The 18,705-nt window shown below is 37.7% G+C and overlaps 1 protein-coding gene across 4 annotated transcripts in view; it reads right to left on the bottom strand.

Moving 5' to 3' along the window:
- The window catches only part of LOC136866294 (sorting nexin-4), a 166,599-nt gene that overhangs the window by 73,038 nt on the left and 74,856 nt on the right, over positions 1 to 18,705 (bottom strand). For 3 of the 4 annotated variants that reach the window (XM_068226685.1, XM_068226687.1, XM_068226686.1), the window contains one exon: positions 10,572 to 10,800. In XM_068226685.1, coding sequence (XP_068082786.1) covers positions 10,572 to 10,800 — 229 coding nt within the window. The remainder of the gene's footprint in view (positions 1 to 10,571; positions 10,801 to 18,705) is intronic. The other variant, XM_067143124.2, reaches the window with a different exon arrangement.

Raw genomic sequence — 18,705 nt, 5'->3', positions numbered from 1 at the left:
AGAAAACTGTGGAGAGGCTTATATTCCAAGCAGACCCAGCCTGTGGTTGGAAACTGCTCCAGATGATCATGATGATTTTCATTACAAAGCCTAGGCCTAAATTTTGAGAAGGTGTATTTGAAACATTATGATTTTGGCCTACTCAAAATAATTTACGGCAACCTTCAGACACACCGGTAGTATTCCCCAACTTATCAATTTCACTATTACAGTCATTATCGACATTTTCATTATGAAGCCTAGGAATAAATGTTGAAAAGTTGTACTTGAAATGTTACAATTTAGGCCTACTCAAAATAATTATTATTATATATAACATTCAAACACATCAGTAGTATCAATCTATTTTATTATTAGTCACCTACATCATCTTCTACATAAACTATTTCAACTATTTAGTCTTTTTCTACCCTTTTTCATACCATTGTTACTATTTTACAATCATAGATGTTACATTCCTTCACTTCTCTGCACTGAATCTTTGATTCCTGAAAAATATAGCGAAAACTGCCATCTAGAGAGAGAATTTTTTTACAATACAGTACCATGCACATGTAGACTTAACGAGCCCGTAAAAAATGTGTGCAGGGATTTTAAATATGCTTCAGTCTGTAGAAGTTAAGGGTTTGTGCAATTTCAAAAGAACAGAAGCCTGATTATGAGCGTGGATGCTAGAATGCCAAGGACCCTGATAACCCTTCACAACTGATATCAAAAGTAGGACTGAACAGGTAGTATGTTTAGTAGGAGGAAATTTAGTCATTAACAAGATGGAGTCTGCTTCCAGGCCCTGTTAGATAAGCTCTATGCTAGACGCACCTCCGTCATATTTTCGCTCACCACTTATTAACCACTTGACGTACTTTGACGGATCTCTCCGTCCAGGCTCTCGATCGCATTCCGGTACAAAGCCGGATCTCTCCGTCCGTGCGTAGTGTTAATTTCCGGACCCGCTCCAAGCCGGTTTCCTTTGTGAAAGGATTTGATATTAGTAAGGTAAACTCTTGACAGATGGAAGCACTGTTTTATTCCATTGATGCATTCGATAAACACGTCTGTGCAGTTATTCCGTGGAAAGAATTACCTGTAGCTTAGCAACCTCATCGTAAGCGAAATCATGGCTGCCTCCAAGTTGAGTGACGAAGCGATTATAAGGGAATTTTTAGAAGATAGTGACATTGATATTGAAATAAGCAACGAAGAATTTAGTGGAAGAGAATGTAGTGAAAGTAGTTCGTGTGACAGCAACGTGAGTGCTGGTAGGGGTGAACAAAGTGCTGTTTTGTCGTCAAATGTAACACTGAATTTTAGGCCTACATCTGATGCTACACCAGCGGCTTCTAATCATCTTTCACTCGATAGGGAATGGAACTAGGAGCACATAAGTAATACTCCAGAGTATCATTCATGCATCGCAACTGGTGAAATAAACAGTGTTGTTCAAAGGCGCCTAGGACAATGCCCTAATGAACTGCAAGTTGTGAACGAATTTCTAACAGCAGACTTTTGGGAACATGTAACAAAAGAGACAAATGCTTACGCAAGTAAATGTCTTGTATCTGCTGCCGAGGATACAAACAGGGTGATATCATATGAAAAGGAACACTGGTTTCCTGTATCTGTGGATGAAATAAAGGCACATTTTGCTCTGTGCATCCTAAAAATAAGAAGCCCTCACTCCAAGACTATTGGTCTAAGCGCAGGGTTATGGAGACTCCAATTTTTGGAGAAACCATGCCTTTCAAGAGGTTCAAATCTATAAATAAATTCCTCCACTTGTCCAGTGATGCCCCTGAAACTGCTGGTGATAAACTTAGGAAAGTAAGGCCTGTGCTTGATTTACTTTTAGATAGATTTCAAAAGGTCTATATGCTTGGAGAAAACGTGTCTATAGATGAAAGTCTGATGAAGATCAAAGGTAGGCTTTCATACGTACAATATAACCCATCAAAGAGAGCCAGGTTTGGCATAAAAATATACAAAGTGTGTGCATCTGATAATGAGTACTGTTGGAACTTCAGAATTTATACTGGGAAGGAGAATGGCAGTGAAGTAACTACAGTGGGATTACTTTCAAGTGAAAAAGTAGTTATGGAAATGTGCGGAGAGCTTTTGGGTTGCTGGAGAACGCTGTACATGGACAACTGGTACAGTTCACCAACATTAATCAGAAATCTTCTGGATAATAAGACTTATGCTGTTGGTACAGTGAGGCCAAATAGGAAGTTCATGTCCAAGGAACTTAGCAGCACAAAGCTGAAAAAGAGGGAACTCATCTTTGTTTCCAGTAATGGGGTTTTGGCTGTGAAATGGGTAGACAAGAAGGTGGTGCACATGTTCTCTACACAACATAGCAGGCCAGATTACCTTGAAGTGGTGAAGTATGATGGCAAGAAGTAGTTCAGACCCAATCTTGTTGTTGACTACATCTGTGGAATGGGTGGTGTTGATTCTCATGACGAGAGACTCGCATCATTCCCCTTGATGAGGAAGTATGTAAAAGGATACAAAAATATATACTTCTACATACTAGACATGACACTTATTAATTCCAACAAATCACCTCCTCAACCCTGACAAGAAGAGAGTAGGCTTTACCAGCTTCCAGATCAATTTGGCCGAACAGCTGTTGGCAAGTGTGACTTTGCCCGATTATCCAAAACGAGGACGCCCAAGCCCTGGGAATACACCACTGAGACTTCAGGGAAGGCACTGGGGACACTTTCTAACCAAAATACCCCCAACAACGAAGAAGGTTATCCCATCACGGAGATCCAAAGTCTGTATGACACGGGGTCTGAGGAGGAATCTTTATTTGAATGCCACCGGTGCAAGGTGGCGGTCCATGTAGATGAATGTTTTATGATCTACCATACCTACCATACACATAAAGACTTTACAAAGTGTAACTGACAGTAGTTTGAATATTTCCTCTCATTAGGTTTCTGTAAAATATGCTTTTTCAGTGTCAGTGATAATATCATGTGAAGTAATGAAAATAAATGGTACACCAAGGCGTAAATAAATTGAATTAAATGGTATGTGAATGGGTTAACCTTTGGCCTCTGCACTTCGTTACGACTGTTAATGTACTCGATTTCTATAGAACACTTTCCCGCCTTGTCAATATTTTACATATTGTATTATACTTAATTAACGTACATGTTTCGAGAGCTAACTACTTTCTTCTTCAGCGGTGCCAAAACATCAAAACTAAATCTTTGGACTTGATACATTTGTACAGATATAGTTATCAACAGAAATTAGATATAAATCTTGAAATTGTTAAAATATTTCTTTGTGTTTCAACTTTTACTTACTATGTAATTTATTACAAACTTTAAAATAGAAAATTTCAAATCATAAAATGAATAAAACCAATTAAATTAGTCACTATATGCTAAAATTTAAAATCTGCTCTGCTCTTGGAACTTACGTCCTTATTTACATATAAAAAAGAAATAAAATGTTTCTTTGTGTCTAAATTTACATTTACTTTGTCATTTAGTAAAACACTTTAAAATAGAATAATTTTCAATTCATAAAATAAATAACACCTCTTAAGTCACTATATGTTGAATTTAAATTATTTTCGGCTCTCTTTTTGAAATTTCTCCGTTCCTTAATTCTGCTGTATTTCTGAGACCTTTCACATAAATTAGAAATTACTCCTCTTAACCCCGTCCGACCATGCTAGCCATTTTAACCGGCAAATTCTTCAGTTTCAGTTGGTTACAAATTTATCCACAAATTAAAATACAAACTGTGACAATAAAGTTCGGTGAATAGTCCTGTACTATTAACACAGATGAACAATGCACGACAGTGACCTTACTGTCCTTCGAAATAGTCCCCTCCCATAACTATGCACTGCTGAGATCAGCGATACATTCCTGGAAACTTTGCAAGAAGGCTTCCTTTGGGATGGTGATAAAAAGCCTCGTCACATTTCGTTGGATGTCAAGAATATCGTCAAATCTCTTTCCTTTCAAAGCGAGTTTGAATCGTGGGAATAGGAAGAAGTCTGGAGGATTGAGATCTGGCGAGTATGGGGGATATTCAAGTTGCACCACCCCCTTTTTTTGCCATGAACTGTTTGACGATCATTGGCTGTGTGTTTTATTCATTTTATGATTTGGAATCTTCTATTTTAAAGTTTGTAATAAATGACATAGTAAGTAAGTAAAAGTTGAAAAACAGAAATATTTTAACAATTGCAAGATTTATATATAATTGTTCTGTTGATAACTATATCTGTACAAATATATCAAGTCCAAAGATTTAAATGAGCGAACCACTTGTGCTCACAATTCAAGTACAGTGCTTGATCTTCTTCAACATGTACTAACATCGCATGCATTTCTTTCGGTGTCTTGCCAGGCTTAAAACAAAACTGTACATTGATCTTTCGGTCACTGATGTTCCTGTTCAAAGTTCAGAACCAATGCACTAAACATGCACTGTGTCAAATTGGTCTTACACGGCACACACACAATGCTCAACAGAACAACGTTGAAAGCAGGTGGTCAAAACCTGCTGCTATGCAGGTGCAGCGTTGTGTGTCGCCAGTGTTGCCGGATCGACCGGTCTGACTTTATTCACCGAACTTTATTGACACAGGTTGTAACATTACAGTAGTTTGAACCAAACAAACATGTACTTGCTCCTTTGCCTGCTGTCAATGACCTTACGAGGCAAATTGCTACTTCTTGCTATGCTGCCAGTTACTTAATGACCATACTAACCATTTTAACCATCAAATTCTTCAGTTTCAACTGGTTACCAAATTTATTCACAAATTAAAATAACATTCCGCTAGTCTGAATGAAACAAACATGTTCTTGCTCTTTGCTTGCTGTCTATTTTAACTTTTAGCATATACAGTAAAACCTCCCTATAACAGACACCTTCAGGACTGAAAAAAATGTCCGTTATAAAGGAGTGTCTGCCCGCGAGAGGTTATGAAACCGGTACCATTAAACATAAGTTGGAACACAATAACCCATGTATTGTATGTGTTAACAATTCTCGCAAATGTACCTTTAATTGTATACTGTATATAGTATTGCACAATATACTGCACTGTACTCACATGAGAAAGTTGTAGATGGGCTGCAGCAGCTGTGATGCACTGTATTAGAGAGACAAAGACACTTCTATGGAAACCTCTACTGAGCACACTGTACACTATTACCATTCACCATGTTAAAATTAAGAAGAACATATGAGTTTTTGAAACTTCAAATCAGTTTGTAGATGTAGCAATCTCTAGCACAGTACAGTAAAACAGCACTTGAGAAAATCCTTAATGTATGTTTGTTTTGTCTATTTTGGTTTAGCAATGATGTTTTCACTATGTGCAATTAAATCCTGGGTCATAATACACCTTTTTCATCATTTTGTTTATAATAAAATTCTTTCAGTCGCTTAAAAAAGCCAAGAGCCTCACTGTACGAGGTTATTGGCAGCACATTCATTTCCGTATTTTCTTCAAAGTCGTCATTAGCAACGCCTTCACTCCCGCCATCGTCAGAATATTTTTGTCCTCCTTCCCTTGGATTGACTGAAGAATCATTTTCGTGTCTCCACTCTCACACTCTGTTGGAATATCTGAATCAATTTCGATATAGGTGTTCACTTGTACACTGTAACCTGCTGCATTAATCAACTCTTGTGTTGTTTCCATGCTGTCAGGAAGGGTATTGGATTCTATTTCGGGATGTCCACCACTAGCAGGAAACCCAGCTTTCAGAAAGCAGTTACGAATTGTTGAGGCCGTGACTTTTTTCCATACATTGGTTATCCATGAAATTGCTTGGAGAACATTCAGCCCCTTTGTCAGTGTTTGAAGGGTTACTTCATTCCCGTTAAGTTCTGATACTATGTGCTTCATCACTAACTGTCTGTACATAACCTTGAAGTTCTGAATCACTCCTTGGTCAAGCGGCTGAGAAACTGATGTTACATTTGGTGGGAGAAAGACGATCTTCACATTTTGCAACTTAATTGTATCCGGATGTGATGCTGCATTATTGAAGAATAATAACACTTTTCGCTCCTGGCGTATCATTTTCTATCCAATTGTCCTAGCCACTCTGTCATTATTTCTCTGGCCATCCATGCTTTTCCATTCGCTTTCCATTCAATGCCAAACTTTGTAATGTCCATATTTTTAAAACACCTTGGTTTTGCAGCTTTTCCTATCACAAGGGGCTCCTCCCGTTCTCCACTCATACTTGCACATAACAACACCATAAGACGTTCTTTCGCAATTTTTCCACCAGTACAACGATTTCCTCTGAAACACAAAGTTTTGTCGGGTAAAGCACGGAAAAATAATCCAGTTTCATCGGCATTCGAAATATTTTCCGAAGCATACCCGTCTATGATTGAAGGTATTTTTTCTTGCCAGTTGTCAACAATCTCCATATTAACACTGGATGATTCTCCGCAAATCACTCTGAAGTTGATACCATGTCGCTTTCTGAATCTTTCTAGCCAGCCATTCGAGGCTTTGAAATCTCCAATACCTAATTCTGTCGCGAATTCTAACGCTTTTGCTTGTATCATTGGTCCTGACACAGGGACATGACTTCTTATTTTAGCGAACCACTCTAGTGTTACCTTGTCAATGAGAGCTCCACTACCACTTTTGAAACAGTTTAATGCGCTGTTTGTTGCCATTTAAATGCTATTCTTTCACTAGTTCCTCTTGCTTTTTCACAATTTTACCTGCCTGTGTCTTTCCAATCTTAAACTCTTCGGACAGTTTACGCACACCACACTTCTCACGTTTATGATAGTCTATTATGCCTACCTTTTCTTTTAAAGTTAAAAACCTCCTCGGAGCCATGTTTACACCAACTTACTAACGTAAAATTGAACACATCAAAAGTCCACGAGTCAATGAAAAGTAACCTGACAGTGAAAGTACGAATTCCAGCGCTGTCGAGCATGTCAGATCACACAACTTCCAGAAGTGATAGCGTAGCATAGTGTTGCCTTCCAAGAACGTGTACAGCCAGGATCAAAAGTTACGGTGTCTGTGATTCTTATAAGTACCGTGTGTGCAAAAAGTAAGCGAATACATACTGTACAGGGCACAAATACAGAATTTTTTGAAAAAGAAAGTGTTCGTTAGGAGAGGTTTAATTCGAGTTTCTCGTGGCTATGGTGTGTCCGTGTCCGTAATAAAGGGTGTCCGTATAAGAGGGGTAAATTACTCATACACAACATGGCATTTAATTACGGACCTAGAAAATTGTCCGCCAATGAGGGGTGTCCGCCGGTGAGAGGTGTCCGTTAAGACAGGTTTTACTGTAGTGCCTAATTTAATAGGTTTTATTCATTTTATGATTTGAAATTTTCTATTTTAAATTTTGTAATAAATGACATAGTAAGTAAGTAAAAGTTGAAACACACAGAAATATTTTAACAATTTCAGGATTTATATATAATTGTTCGGTTGATAACTATATCTGTACAAATATATCAAGTCCAAAGATTTAGTTTTGATGTTTTGGCACTGCTGAAGAAGAGAGTAGTTAGCTCTCAAAACCTGTACGGTAATTAAGTATAACAAAATATGTAAAGTACTGACAAGGCAGGAAAGTGTTCTATAGAAATTGAATATAAGTCAATACAGACAGGATTAACCAACATGGTTAAATTAATCAATTCTGTCAACATACTGTCACTTGATCATCTGTGCCTTGTGCCAGATAACGTCATCACCACTTGACCTCCTACGACAACATTCTACCATGTTAAAAGGAGAACAATAAAACTTTGATTTCCACCTATTCAATCAAAGTTTTATCGTTCTCCTTTTAACAGACTTTCAATACGGAAAATATGAGGATAGTCTCTTGCAATTCTATCATGTTCTCGACATCTTGCATTTGCCTATACATCTTTACTTCCCCTTTCTTCCCTCTCCAGAACAACATAAATTTGGCCGCTTCAACATACTCCTGGAAATGGACTATGGACCTGTTGTAGAGAGCATGATTTTCTCCGGCGCTTTGTCTCCTGTCACTATGGATGTATGCACTATAATGCTGGGAAGCTTCAGAGGTATGAAAATTTGTAGTACTTTGTGTAATTAAAGTCATTTTTCTACTACACTTGCTTATTGGAAGTGTACCATCATAGTCAACCTATCGCTGAAGGACTGAGAGGAAATATGGAAGGACAATGTTTTGACTTACGACAGCCTCGTATCAGTAGATTTACTGGCACATAAAAGAACTCCTGCGGGACTAAATTCCGGCACCTCGGCATCTCCGAAGACCGTAAAAGTAGTTAGTGGGATGTAAAGCAAATAACATTATTATTATTGATGTTTTGACAGACTTCATTTGGATGTTCTTGGAATGCCTTCAGCACCACTTATCTCTTGGCAACTTTTGCATGTAGGACTTTGTATCCTTTCGTCCCTTTTTTTTTTACCGAGTAGTGCAGATCTGGAGTTTACAATGCAGTTATTTCTTGTAAATTTTCTACTTTACCCCTTTTGATCTGTACTGCTCCTTTGGTATTTTTTTCGGGATGCTTTGTTTTTACAGTTGGTATTAGTGTAAAAATATGTCTGCATGTATCGATATATCCTTCGCGATAGTGTTTAGTTGTACTGAAAAAATGGCTGGGAAACAATTCTGTTAACATGTTTGTAAAGTTATTGAAAATAATTGTACTAGTCTGGACGTTGATCATCCCGTATGCCATGCATTCATATTAACTTTACTTCTTCTACCTGATTAACTGAAAAGGTGTGCTAACTTTGAATGGTGTTTAATGGAATATGTTGAAGGTATTGTAAATTTGTTTACCCTGTGAGACGTCTTTTGTCTATTTTACCTTTACAGTATATAATGCAAGTACACTATTCATCAGCAGCGTTTGTTTCCTATGTTAGGGGCAGCTGCAAGGGCGTCTGCTCTTAATGCAAGGGGCAGACTGAATAATTGCTGGCAGCAGCTCCAAAATGCCTTCTTGAGTGGCGACCCCATCATAACAATAGCCTAAAAATGAGTAATGGTATACCATCAACTCAGGCAGGAGCTGGCAGGAGCTAGACATGGGGAAATGAAAATGATCTATATCTCCGAGATTCAATGGTTATACAACCCTGCCCCTTTTCCTTTTCTTGAAATTTGTACCTGAAATAGCCTCATACTTATCAGACAAATGCATGTCATTTTGGATATTGAATATATTTATATTTAAATTTTGGTTAAAAAAAATTAAAGGTTATTTCACTCCCCTTTGCCCTCCTTTTCGAGGTCACATCTACCACTATGTTCAGTAATTATTCATGACTGCAGTACTGAAACATGCTTGGTATAAATCTACGTATCCTTGTCCTTGTTCACTTAAACTTATTACCTTCAAACTCCCTGTACCATCCACCTTGGACCTCCACTGCCCAGTATTCTTGACCTACACTCCCATTATACTCTGATGTTTGCTTCTTTAATATAGGAGGCTAATGCTTTAAGTTTTTACTGCTCTTGACATCTATACTACTATGCGTTATTTTGCTTCGTACTTTATCACAACACTATTTAAGGCTAGGCAGAGTAGCATTACAAAGGATAGCCAGTTAAACTATTATTTTATACCAATAATATTGTATTTTCGCATAACACTAATCGTGACAATCCACAACCATACAACGTTCATGGGGTTACTTGTGCCATCCTGAACCATATGGAAAAATGGTGAATACAGAGTGCTACAACACCTATCTTCAGAATAACCTACAGCACATACTCAAGTATAAATGGCCTGCATTGCTTCACAATGCAATATTGTTCTGCAGAATAATGCCACACCCCATATGGCAAATGCTATCAAATGCCACTTATGATGCTGGAGGTGGTAAGTACTGTATTTAAGCACAGACCATAAACCTTGTGATTATGATTTTAACCCCAAACTGTGAGTTTCACTGTGTGAGCAACAGTCCTGTACACACTGAAGAGATTGCCAATACAGTGAAGCAAGAATACGAGACAAGATGCAGCTAATCATCGCCTACCCAACATTGATAGTCTCTCACCTTGAAGGTTGCTAATGAATGAGATCACAGCTACGTAAACTTCATTAAACTGTATTCAACAGTATTACTCTCAAGGCGCGCACTAACAAGTTCAACTGGTGTGGTTTTACTCTCCTCTCTGTCTAAAGGACAATATGCACTAGCGTATAATGTGTCTGTCTCTTCTGGAGAAACAAGCATTTGCCCGATAAAATGTGGTTGCTGTCGCTCCCATATTACTTCTTATGGAATTTAATCACACTCACAAGAAAATAAAGCAGAACCACTTGGGGGTGTGCTCATAAAGCCCTTTTTGTGAAAGTTTGTGGATATTGCACTTCTTTAAGCTCAAGTATCTGCACATGTCCAAGCTACAGGGAAAAAATAGAAGGAAGAATCAAGGCAGTATCAAAAACAAGAGGTACAAAAATAACTAATGGATTCTTACAACTAGACAGAACAGGTAGGGCTAAACTACTAAAAGAAAGTGAATGAAAACACAACACATATGTGTGGATTTGTAGCCTACACAATATATGCTGTCCACCTTTCTGCACGTTGTCTTTCTCTGTGGTACGAGAAGCCACCTGTGCTTCTGCTCGCTCCAGCTGCAACTGCAACATCTCCTGGCGCCGGCACACAGCCTGCAATGCTCCAGCAAAGAACAGATATTCCTTCAGTTGATCTGCAAAGAGTTCCTCTTCTTCCAAAGGAATATCAATTCCAGCAGCAAAAGAATCCAAGTAGTGTCCAGCTTTCTAAAGACAAACAAATTGAATTTCTCTCATACAAGCAATAACAAATTAATTTAACTGGTTGATCCTCAAGACCTGGACATCAGTACAGAAGTGCATATTAGAGAAGTACATGAAAGCTTGCCTAAAACAGATCCCTATAAAGTGGAAAACTAGCCATTCGACAATTTCCTGACAAAAGATTTTCTACGTAAAATAATACACTACTTTGAACAGAAAACTGCATGTTGCAGATACGAAATAACTTTTGGGTCTCATAACCTGATAACATTATTAAAACTGTTTTAAATTTCTCCCGTGTATTATTCCAGATGATTATAAACTACAACACATACATACATACATTGGTAGGTAAGTTTCAGAAACCTTTAATACTATCTCTTCCATTTTGTCTTCAAGAACACAGGCATACAAAATTGAAGACTTAACATTCCTTATCCCACAATCAGAACAAGAATCTTTCAAGTAAGAAGCAATTCGAATTGAGGTACATAAGGGACCCTCTTGCAAAGCATAGCATTGCAGACTTTCTTCCATGTAGGTATGAGAAGTGGACACCACGAAAGAAATCTTAACATTCAACTGGGGAGGAAGATCAGTCAGTAAAGAACACACCGCATGGCACTGGTTAGATCATGCATCAAATGTACCGAGTTTTACATCTCCTTTCCCGGACAAAGCTATAACAAGATTTGTCCACATCTCTAGTACAGTACATACAGGGAGAGGCAGCAAAAAGTTACCGTACTATGCAGGAGGCATCAGGGGAACAGAATACCCACAATGCATTGCTGGATTCACCAGCAAGTAGTAAGCTCCATTACGGTAGGCCTAAATTATTAGTTAACCCTCTTCTGAACACATTTAAATCCATGTTATCCCCAGAATGAAATGAATTCTTTTTGCCTCCATCCTGAAAATGCAAACATTTATAAAAACAATTTTAAAAAATTGTGTTGTGCAATAACTAATGATGCTAGAAATATAATTATTTTACCACATGAAAGTCAACTGTCCTCAGGTTGAACATAACACAGTTTATATGTCCACTTAAATTTAGGCGACATTGTCCACAGAAATGTTTTCTCAAGTTTCCCTGACTTTCCCTGACCTACTGAGAAAAATTTCCCTGACTCATGAAAACTGAGTGATAAGTTAATTCATTGAACAGCATGTTTCACAAGGAAGTTAAAAAAAAAAAAGGAAATTCCAGCCTCCACCGTTCCCATAGCTGGCTTAATTCTCTCTCCACTTCCTTTTTTCCTCCTTTTTAAAAATTATTTATTGAAAACAATTACACTTAATAGCGGAATCTCTGAAGTTGATTCTGACAAGTACAGATATCAACAACAATGACTCGGGCACTGTAACATACTCTCTCTTGAACTCACAGACTCCACCTCGGAGCCCAACAGTTACTCACAGTCCATCACTTACCTTCGAGTCCAACACTGACTGTCTCACCGACTGTCAGTATATATAACCTCAAAATCTATATATACATAAGTCAGTATATATATATATATATATATATATATATATATATATATATATATATATATATATATATATATACTGTTCGATCAACCATCTAGAATTATTCATTTCTGGAAGGGTTCTTACAACACTCTAATGGAACACACACTAAACATCGATCGACCAGCTAGTCGAATGGAGTACTTCAGTAATGGATCCAGCTCGAACTTTCGTTTACTGTTTACCAATACACATAGAAATTTCTCTAACATTCCTAATGTCTCTACATATATCTGGATAATAAACCTTACAGGAAGTTTCCAGAACCCTGCATATATACCAAATTATAGTACAATAAATCTAATATACGAACATTATAGTTTTCTACCGCTTTCAACTATATAGATGGTTAAACCTATACACAGTATGTATTTGAAGTTATACAAATTTCATAATACATATTCACAGGGATGTATGTATTAGTCATGTTTAACGTTTAATAAAAGATAATTTAGCATTTAATAAAATATAGTAATTAAAATATATTAAACATAATAATTGAAGGTTTTACACCAGTTACGATGTCTTACCTACGACAACTTTTGTCTGCTTTTGTGACTTTTAGTTGATTTTCTTTAATTTTTTGTTTAAGGTGGTTAAATGTTCTAGTAAAGGGTGTACTTGTATTTGATGTTTGATTTTTGAATAGTTCTGGAAGTTTTTTCTTTATATCATGTCTGATTTAGTCTTGTTTTTCTTTGGGCATTTTTACAATAGTTTGTTCTATTTCAGCAATGGTGGCAATGTATTCTTTTTGTTTTATATGGACCTAACGAGTTGTGTTCTGGACCTTTGTTGAGTATTTGTAACTATCTTCACTGCACTGATAAAAGTCTGACATATGACCATACTACTGCAAGTTCTCTTTGCATATCTTGTTTCACGTCTGATAGAAACAGGTATTCCAATTGAAAAGTATTCCTATAAATTAATTGTTATTTATTTAGTGTATGATAATGCAAAGGTATGTACAAGTTATGCACACAATCTAAGAGAAGTAATGCAAGTTCACAAGATCAGAATATCGGTTACAAATCCAAATCGGGAATCTACTGGACGGCTTCACTGAATGCGAGATGAAGATCTGTCAAAGTGTCCTAGAAAGCTTCAAGTGGGTATGTAAAGGCAATATGTTCAATCGTACGCAACTGCTCACCACAGGCACAGTTCGGTGAAGTCTGCCATCCCCGTTTGGCAACTATAACACCACATCTGCCTTGATCAGTCCTTATTTAACTGAGAATTGTCCACTGATGTCTGGAAAGGTAGAGCACAGCTGGCTGAATACAAGGGTTTTAAATGATTTAATGGTGCGACAGAGAAAAACATTCTTTCCATTAACGTTTACAGGCATCTGTGACGTTGAAAGAGCTCCGAAGATTGTCTGCCGATGGCTGCCAAGAATTCAGTTGCGTTCTTGTAATTCTTAACATATCTGCATGGACTGATAAAAAACATGAATCAATCAATCACCATTGATCTGCATTTAAGACTGTTGCCCACGTGGCAGATTCCCTATTAGTTTCTTACAGGTCTGTTCTAAAAAGATTTCAAAGAAGTTAGAAATTTATCAAATATCCCCCTCGATAAATTAATCCAATACCTAATTCCCCTTCCTTCTTCCTTATATGAGAACTGGAAAAGATTCAAAGGAAAACAGCATGATTTGTTAGGGATGATTTCTGACAAAAGAATAATGTTACAAAAATGTTGCAAACTTTGGGCTGGGAAGACTTGGAAGTAAAGAGATGAGTTGTTCGACTAAGCAGAATGTTCTGAGAAAAAGAGAGAGAGAGAGAGAGAGAGAGAGAGAGAGAGAGAGAGAGAGAGAGAGAGAGAGAGTGTGTGTGTGTGTGTGTGTGTGTGTGTTTAACCACCTAATCCATAATCATTTTCATATCCCCTATCTATAAAATATTCAACCTTCCCTCAACCCATTCCTCCAACCACATTCTTTAATTTTCATATTCCATCATATTTTGTTATGAATACCTGTAAACCATTGATTATTTTCGTATATATAAATGATATGATGAACATGTGAAGAAGTCTATATTTATATGACTAAAAGATGCCACATCTGATGAAGCTCCTTTTCACCTACGCACTTCTACTTCTCAACGAGATTATTGCATGGGTGCCCAGCAGCAGCTCAAGAGTGAAGTTCTCATCTTTGGTGTATTTAATATTATATAGTTAGCCATCATGTGGTAATTTTACAAACTTTTCATCAATGAACTTAGTAATATACATTTAGCCATCTTGTGGTGAATTTACAAACTATCAGTGAGCTCCAATATTTTGTTTTGAATTGTCTATCTTACCAATACTGCATTCATGATCTTTCTTTCAAATGTATTTATGTTAAAATCGTTTCATACATCTATGTGTGAATGTGCTTGTAATCTCATTTAAGTGTTTGTGTACAGATGATGGCTCCAAGAAGCTGAAACATGTCCACTTTTGTTGCATAAATAATCTTTTTAGATTATAATATTGTGTACTGATTAGGTGGTTACACTATATATACAGGTATATATCTCAAGTTATATACTGTAGTCAATGCAGACCAAAATGAGCATGATTACTTGTAATAATAAGCAGAATGTTTCAAGCTGTCATTGGAGAGATGGCTTGAAATGACATTAGTAGATGAATAAGCAGGGATTGCCTGCAATTTTCCTCTTCGTCTTCAGTAGCGATTCTGATCTCCCAAGTAATAGTGGTATTATGTTGCTTAAGACAGGTAACCAGTGAGTGTCATTAGGATGAACACAACCAGTAATGAGGTGCATTGTCTGAGTTGGGTACTTAATATTTTGGTATGAACACTGTTTACCCAGATACAGGAGCAGTATTCAGCAAAGGAATAACAAAGAATCAGAGCAGTGAATCGAAGGACAGAAACATTAACTCCCAAAGAGGTGCTGTTAGTTTCTGGAGTACAGTGTGTTATTCTGTGTTTTAATCATAACAATTACAATAGTAATCGCTGAGGACTAGAATTTATCACATACGTATTACAAAAAACTGTCATCTGTGTTTCGTTTTAAAAAATTTATCACACAAATTTTAATTTCAGAGGTGATGGCCTAACATCTGAAAGCATTTTAGTATGTCAACATGGAACATGGGATTACAGAGCTAAGCTTTGATACACTGGGAGGGAGTGAGTCGTCTTCTTTCTTTTTCTACCACTTTTCCCCACACCTGTGGGGTTGCGAGTACGAACTGTGTCGCACATGTGAATTTGGCCCTGTTTTATGGTGGGATGCCCTTCCTGACACCAACCCTACATGGAAGGATGTAATCACTATTGCGTGTTTCGGTGGTGGTTGGTAGTGTAGTGTGTTGTGTGAATATGAAGAGGAAAGTGTTGGGACAAACACAAATGCACAGTCCCCAGGCCAGAAGAATTAATCAGAGGAGATTAAAATCCTCGACCCAACCGGGAATCGAACCCGGGACCCTCTGAACCGAAGGCCTCAACACTGAGCATTCAGCCAATGAGTCAGACCCAGGGAGTGAGAATATAAGTCATCTTACACCAGGTTCTCACAGTACAAGTTAGTGATTTAATTTCCAATGGTTAGCAGATGAAAACAATTATTAAAAATATAAAATACAATTTTCTGAAATACAGTATGTTGATATAGGCCTATTCATTTCAAGCCCTCTACAATACTACTGTCTCTGTTCTTAAAACTTCAAATATGTCCTGAAATGTAGCTCTTTTGACTTATACTCTTTAGCCCTGGCACGAAAAAATCATTGTATAACAACTTCTGAACCATCAAATATTGAGGATATTTATGTAATGAAACATCAAAATAAGCTATCCACCTGGTGGTCATGACTGTTAAGATGTCAAGCCTTTATGGCCTGCCATGTGTTTAGCCAGTTCAAGTTCCATTGACAGAAAACAATCACCATCAGAATGTTGGGCAGCAGGATAGGAGAGGTGAAATAAAATTCCTGATCACTAGATTGCACCTCAAAAGCCTGGGTTCAATTCCCAATCTCTCCGAAGTGCAGAATTGGAGTGAGAGCTTATGATGCTGTTGATAGCAAGTCATCCATTGGATGGGGATGTTTAACCTTTATCAGGCCCTTAGGTGTTATTTGAAAGAAGTACACTACAGTATGTGCCAACAAAGGGTTTTACCCTCTACCAATCTAATCATTATCATAATCATCATCAACATAATACAACACATACCATGCAGTCATCAAACTGGATATTATAATCTTCACTTTTGAGGCAAGAAGCAACTAACTCCTTGACTAAAGATGGTGCACACAAATACAGCCTCAGCTGCCAAAATGCAAGTCATTTCAGTTAACATCATTAAATTTACAACTGTTATGTTCTTCAGTGTGTCAAAACTAATTTATCTCCTATATTAATATATACAGCGAGACTGAGTAGTTTGTATGTTACGTGAAATCTCAGAAACCATTGGACCAATTTTGAAATTTCTTCCACCATTGGAAAGCTAGTATAATGGGTAACATAGACTATGTATCATCCTGAAATATCAAAGGGTTCCCATAAGGAACAGGACTGATGGAAAAAATCGCAGCAATAATATATCAGAAGGTTTGTATATTTACCTGTCTGTGTTTTTTCATATAAAATCTACTTGACTGATGGAGCTCAAATATGGCAAGCTTATAGCTGATACCTATGCATTTACTAGCAAGACCTAGTATTCTCAGTGCACTATTACTACTTTCATTAACCTGTCTCATTCTTGCTTTTTTTTTTTTTTTTTTTTTTTTTTTTACCCTTGCTAGTGGCTTTACGTCACACCGACACAGATAGGTCTTATGGAGACGATGGGATACGAAAGGCCTAGGAGTTGGAAGGAAGCGGCAGTGGCCTTAAATAAGGTACAGCCCCAGCATGCGCCTGGTGTGAAAATGGGGAACCACGGAAAACCATTTTCAGAGCTGCCGACAGTGGGATTCGAACCCACTATCTCCCGGATGCAAGCTCACAGCCGCACGCCGTTGACCGCATGGCCAACTCGCCCGGTGTCTCTCATTCTCATCCTTGGCTTTGTCAACATGAAAGTGGCCAAGGTATGAGTGATGCTAGTAATGCCATTCCTTATGCAGCCAGTCCCTGTCATGGACGGTGTGAAAATATTGCTCACAGCGTCAGTTGGTGCGTTCATTTTAGTGGGCTTGGCAGACTGATATGTAATAGCAACTTCTGGCTCAGTAAGGAAAGCAACAGGAAACAACTACCTCACTTCTCATTTCCTTAAGTACGACTCTTCAGTGACACCTAGGCCACCTATGACAGCTAATGGCAGAACTGTTGAGGATCAAACCAGTCTCCGGGCTGAGCAATTAACATACACATACATACATTTGGTTAATACACAAATTATTTACTATCACGCTATCTTGATTATGCTTGTTGTTTAAATGAGCCTAACATCTACGTTATCGGCCCCTCATGGTATGAAATGAGACAAAATTTAATGACAATTTAAAATCCCAAAATTCATCCACTGACCAGAATTCAAAACCTGATGAAAAGAAAGAATGGATAAATATGAATGTAAAAAGAATCAGCAGATCCAACTCACAATATTAAAAGTTCAAAATAATTCCAAAATAAATCCACTGACTAGAATTCAAAAAAGACGATGATGAACAATAACTATGAACTTAAAACAATCAGTGGATCCAACCTGCAATGCCCCACCTTCCCAGAAACTAACTTAAAACAATGGTGTATACCAACCAACGGGCTGCTTTCAAAGCACAATCCTGAATCGATGATGTTTGTTTAAAGGGATCCGAAATCCAGATCAACGGCCCAACATAATTTTTTTTTAAATGCTATTTGTTTGGGGCATTTATCTAGGAAGACCTTTTGCCTCTACTTGCACCATATGTGAGGAACCTGCATGTATTATTCAAATGGCAGAAGTGTAACGTGTTGAATGTGAGGAAAGGAACATTAAGGACGACACAAACACCCAGTCCCCAGGACAGGGATATTAATCGCTTACAATTTAAAAACCCTGACCCAGCCGGGAATCGAACCCGGGGCCGGCATGTGACAGGCGGACATGTTGCCCTCATAATGGTACTTATCGCTGGTAAAGTAGAACCATGGTATTTCTCCTGTAGCAGTACTAATCACAAGTAACAGACTCAAGGTGTTCCTCACATTGTGATACTACTCATAGCTAACGCAGACCTATGGTGTTTCTCACATAATGGTGCAACTCATAGGCAATGCAAACCCATAGTATTCCTCACATAGTGGTACTAATCACAAGAAAAGTCTACTCATAGTGTTCCTCACAAGATTGTACTAATCACAGGTAATCTAATGGTTCAAAATTCAGC

This window comes from Anabrus simplex, chromosome 3 (genome assembly GCF_040414725.1).
Source record: "Anabrus simplex isolate iqAnaSimp1 chromosome 3, ASM4041472v1, whole genome shotgun sequence".
NCBI lineage: Eukaryota > Metazoa > Arthropoda > Insecta > Orthoptera > Tettigoniidae > Anabrus > Anabrus simplex.
This window is presented reverse-complemented; position numbering and strand designations above follow the sequence as displayed.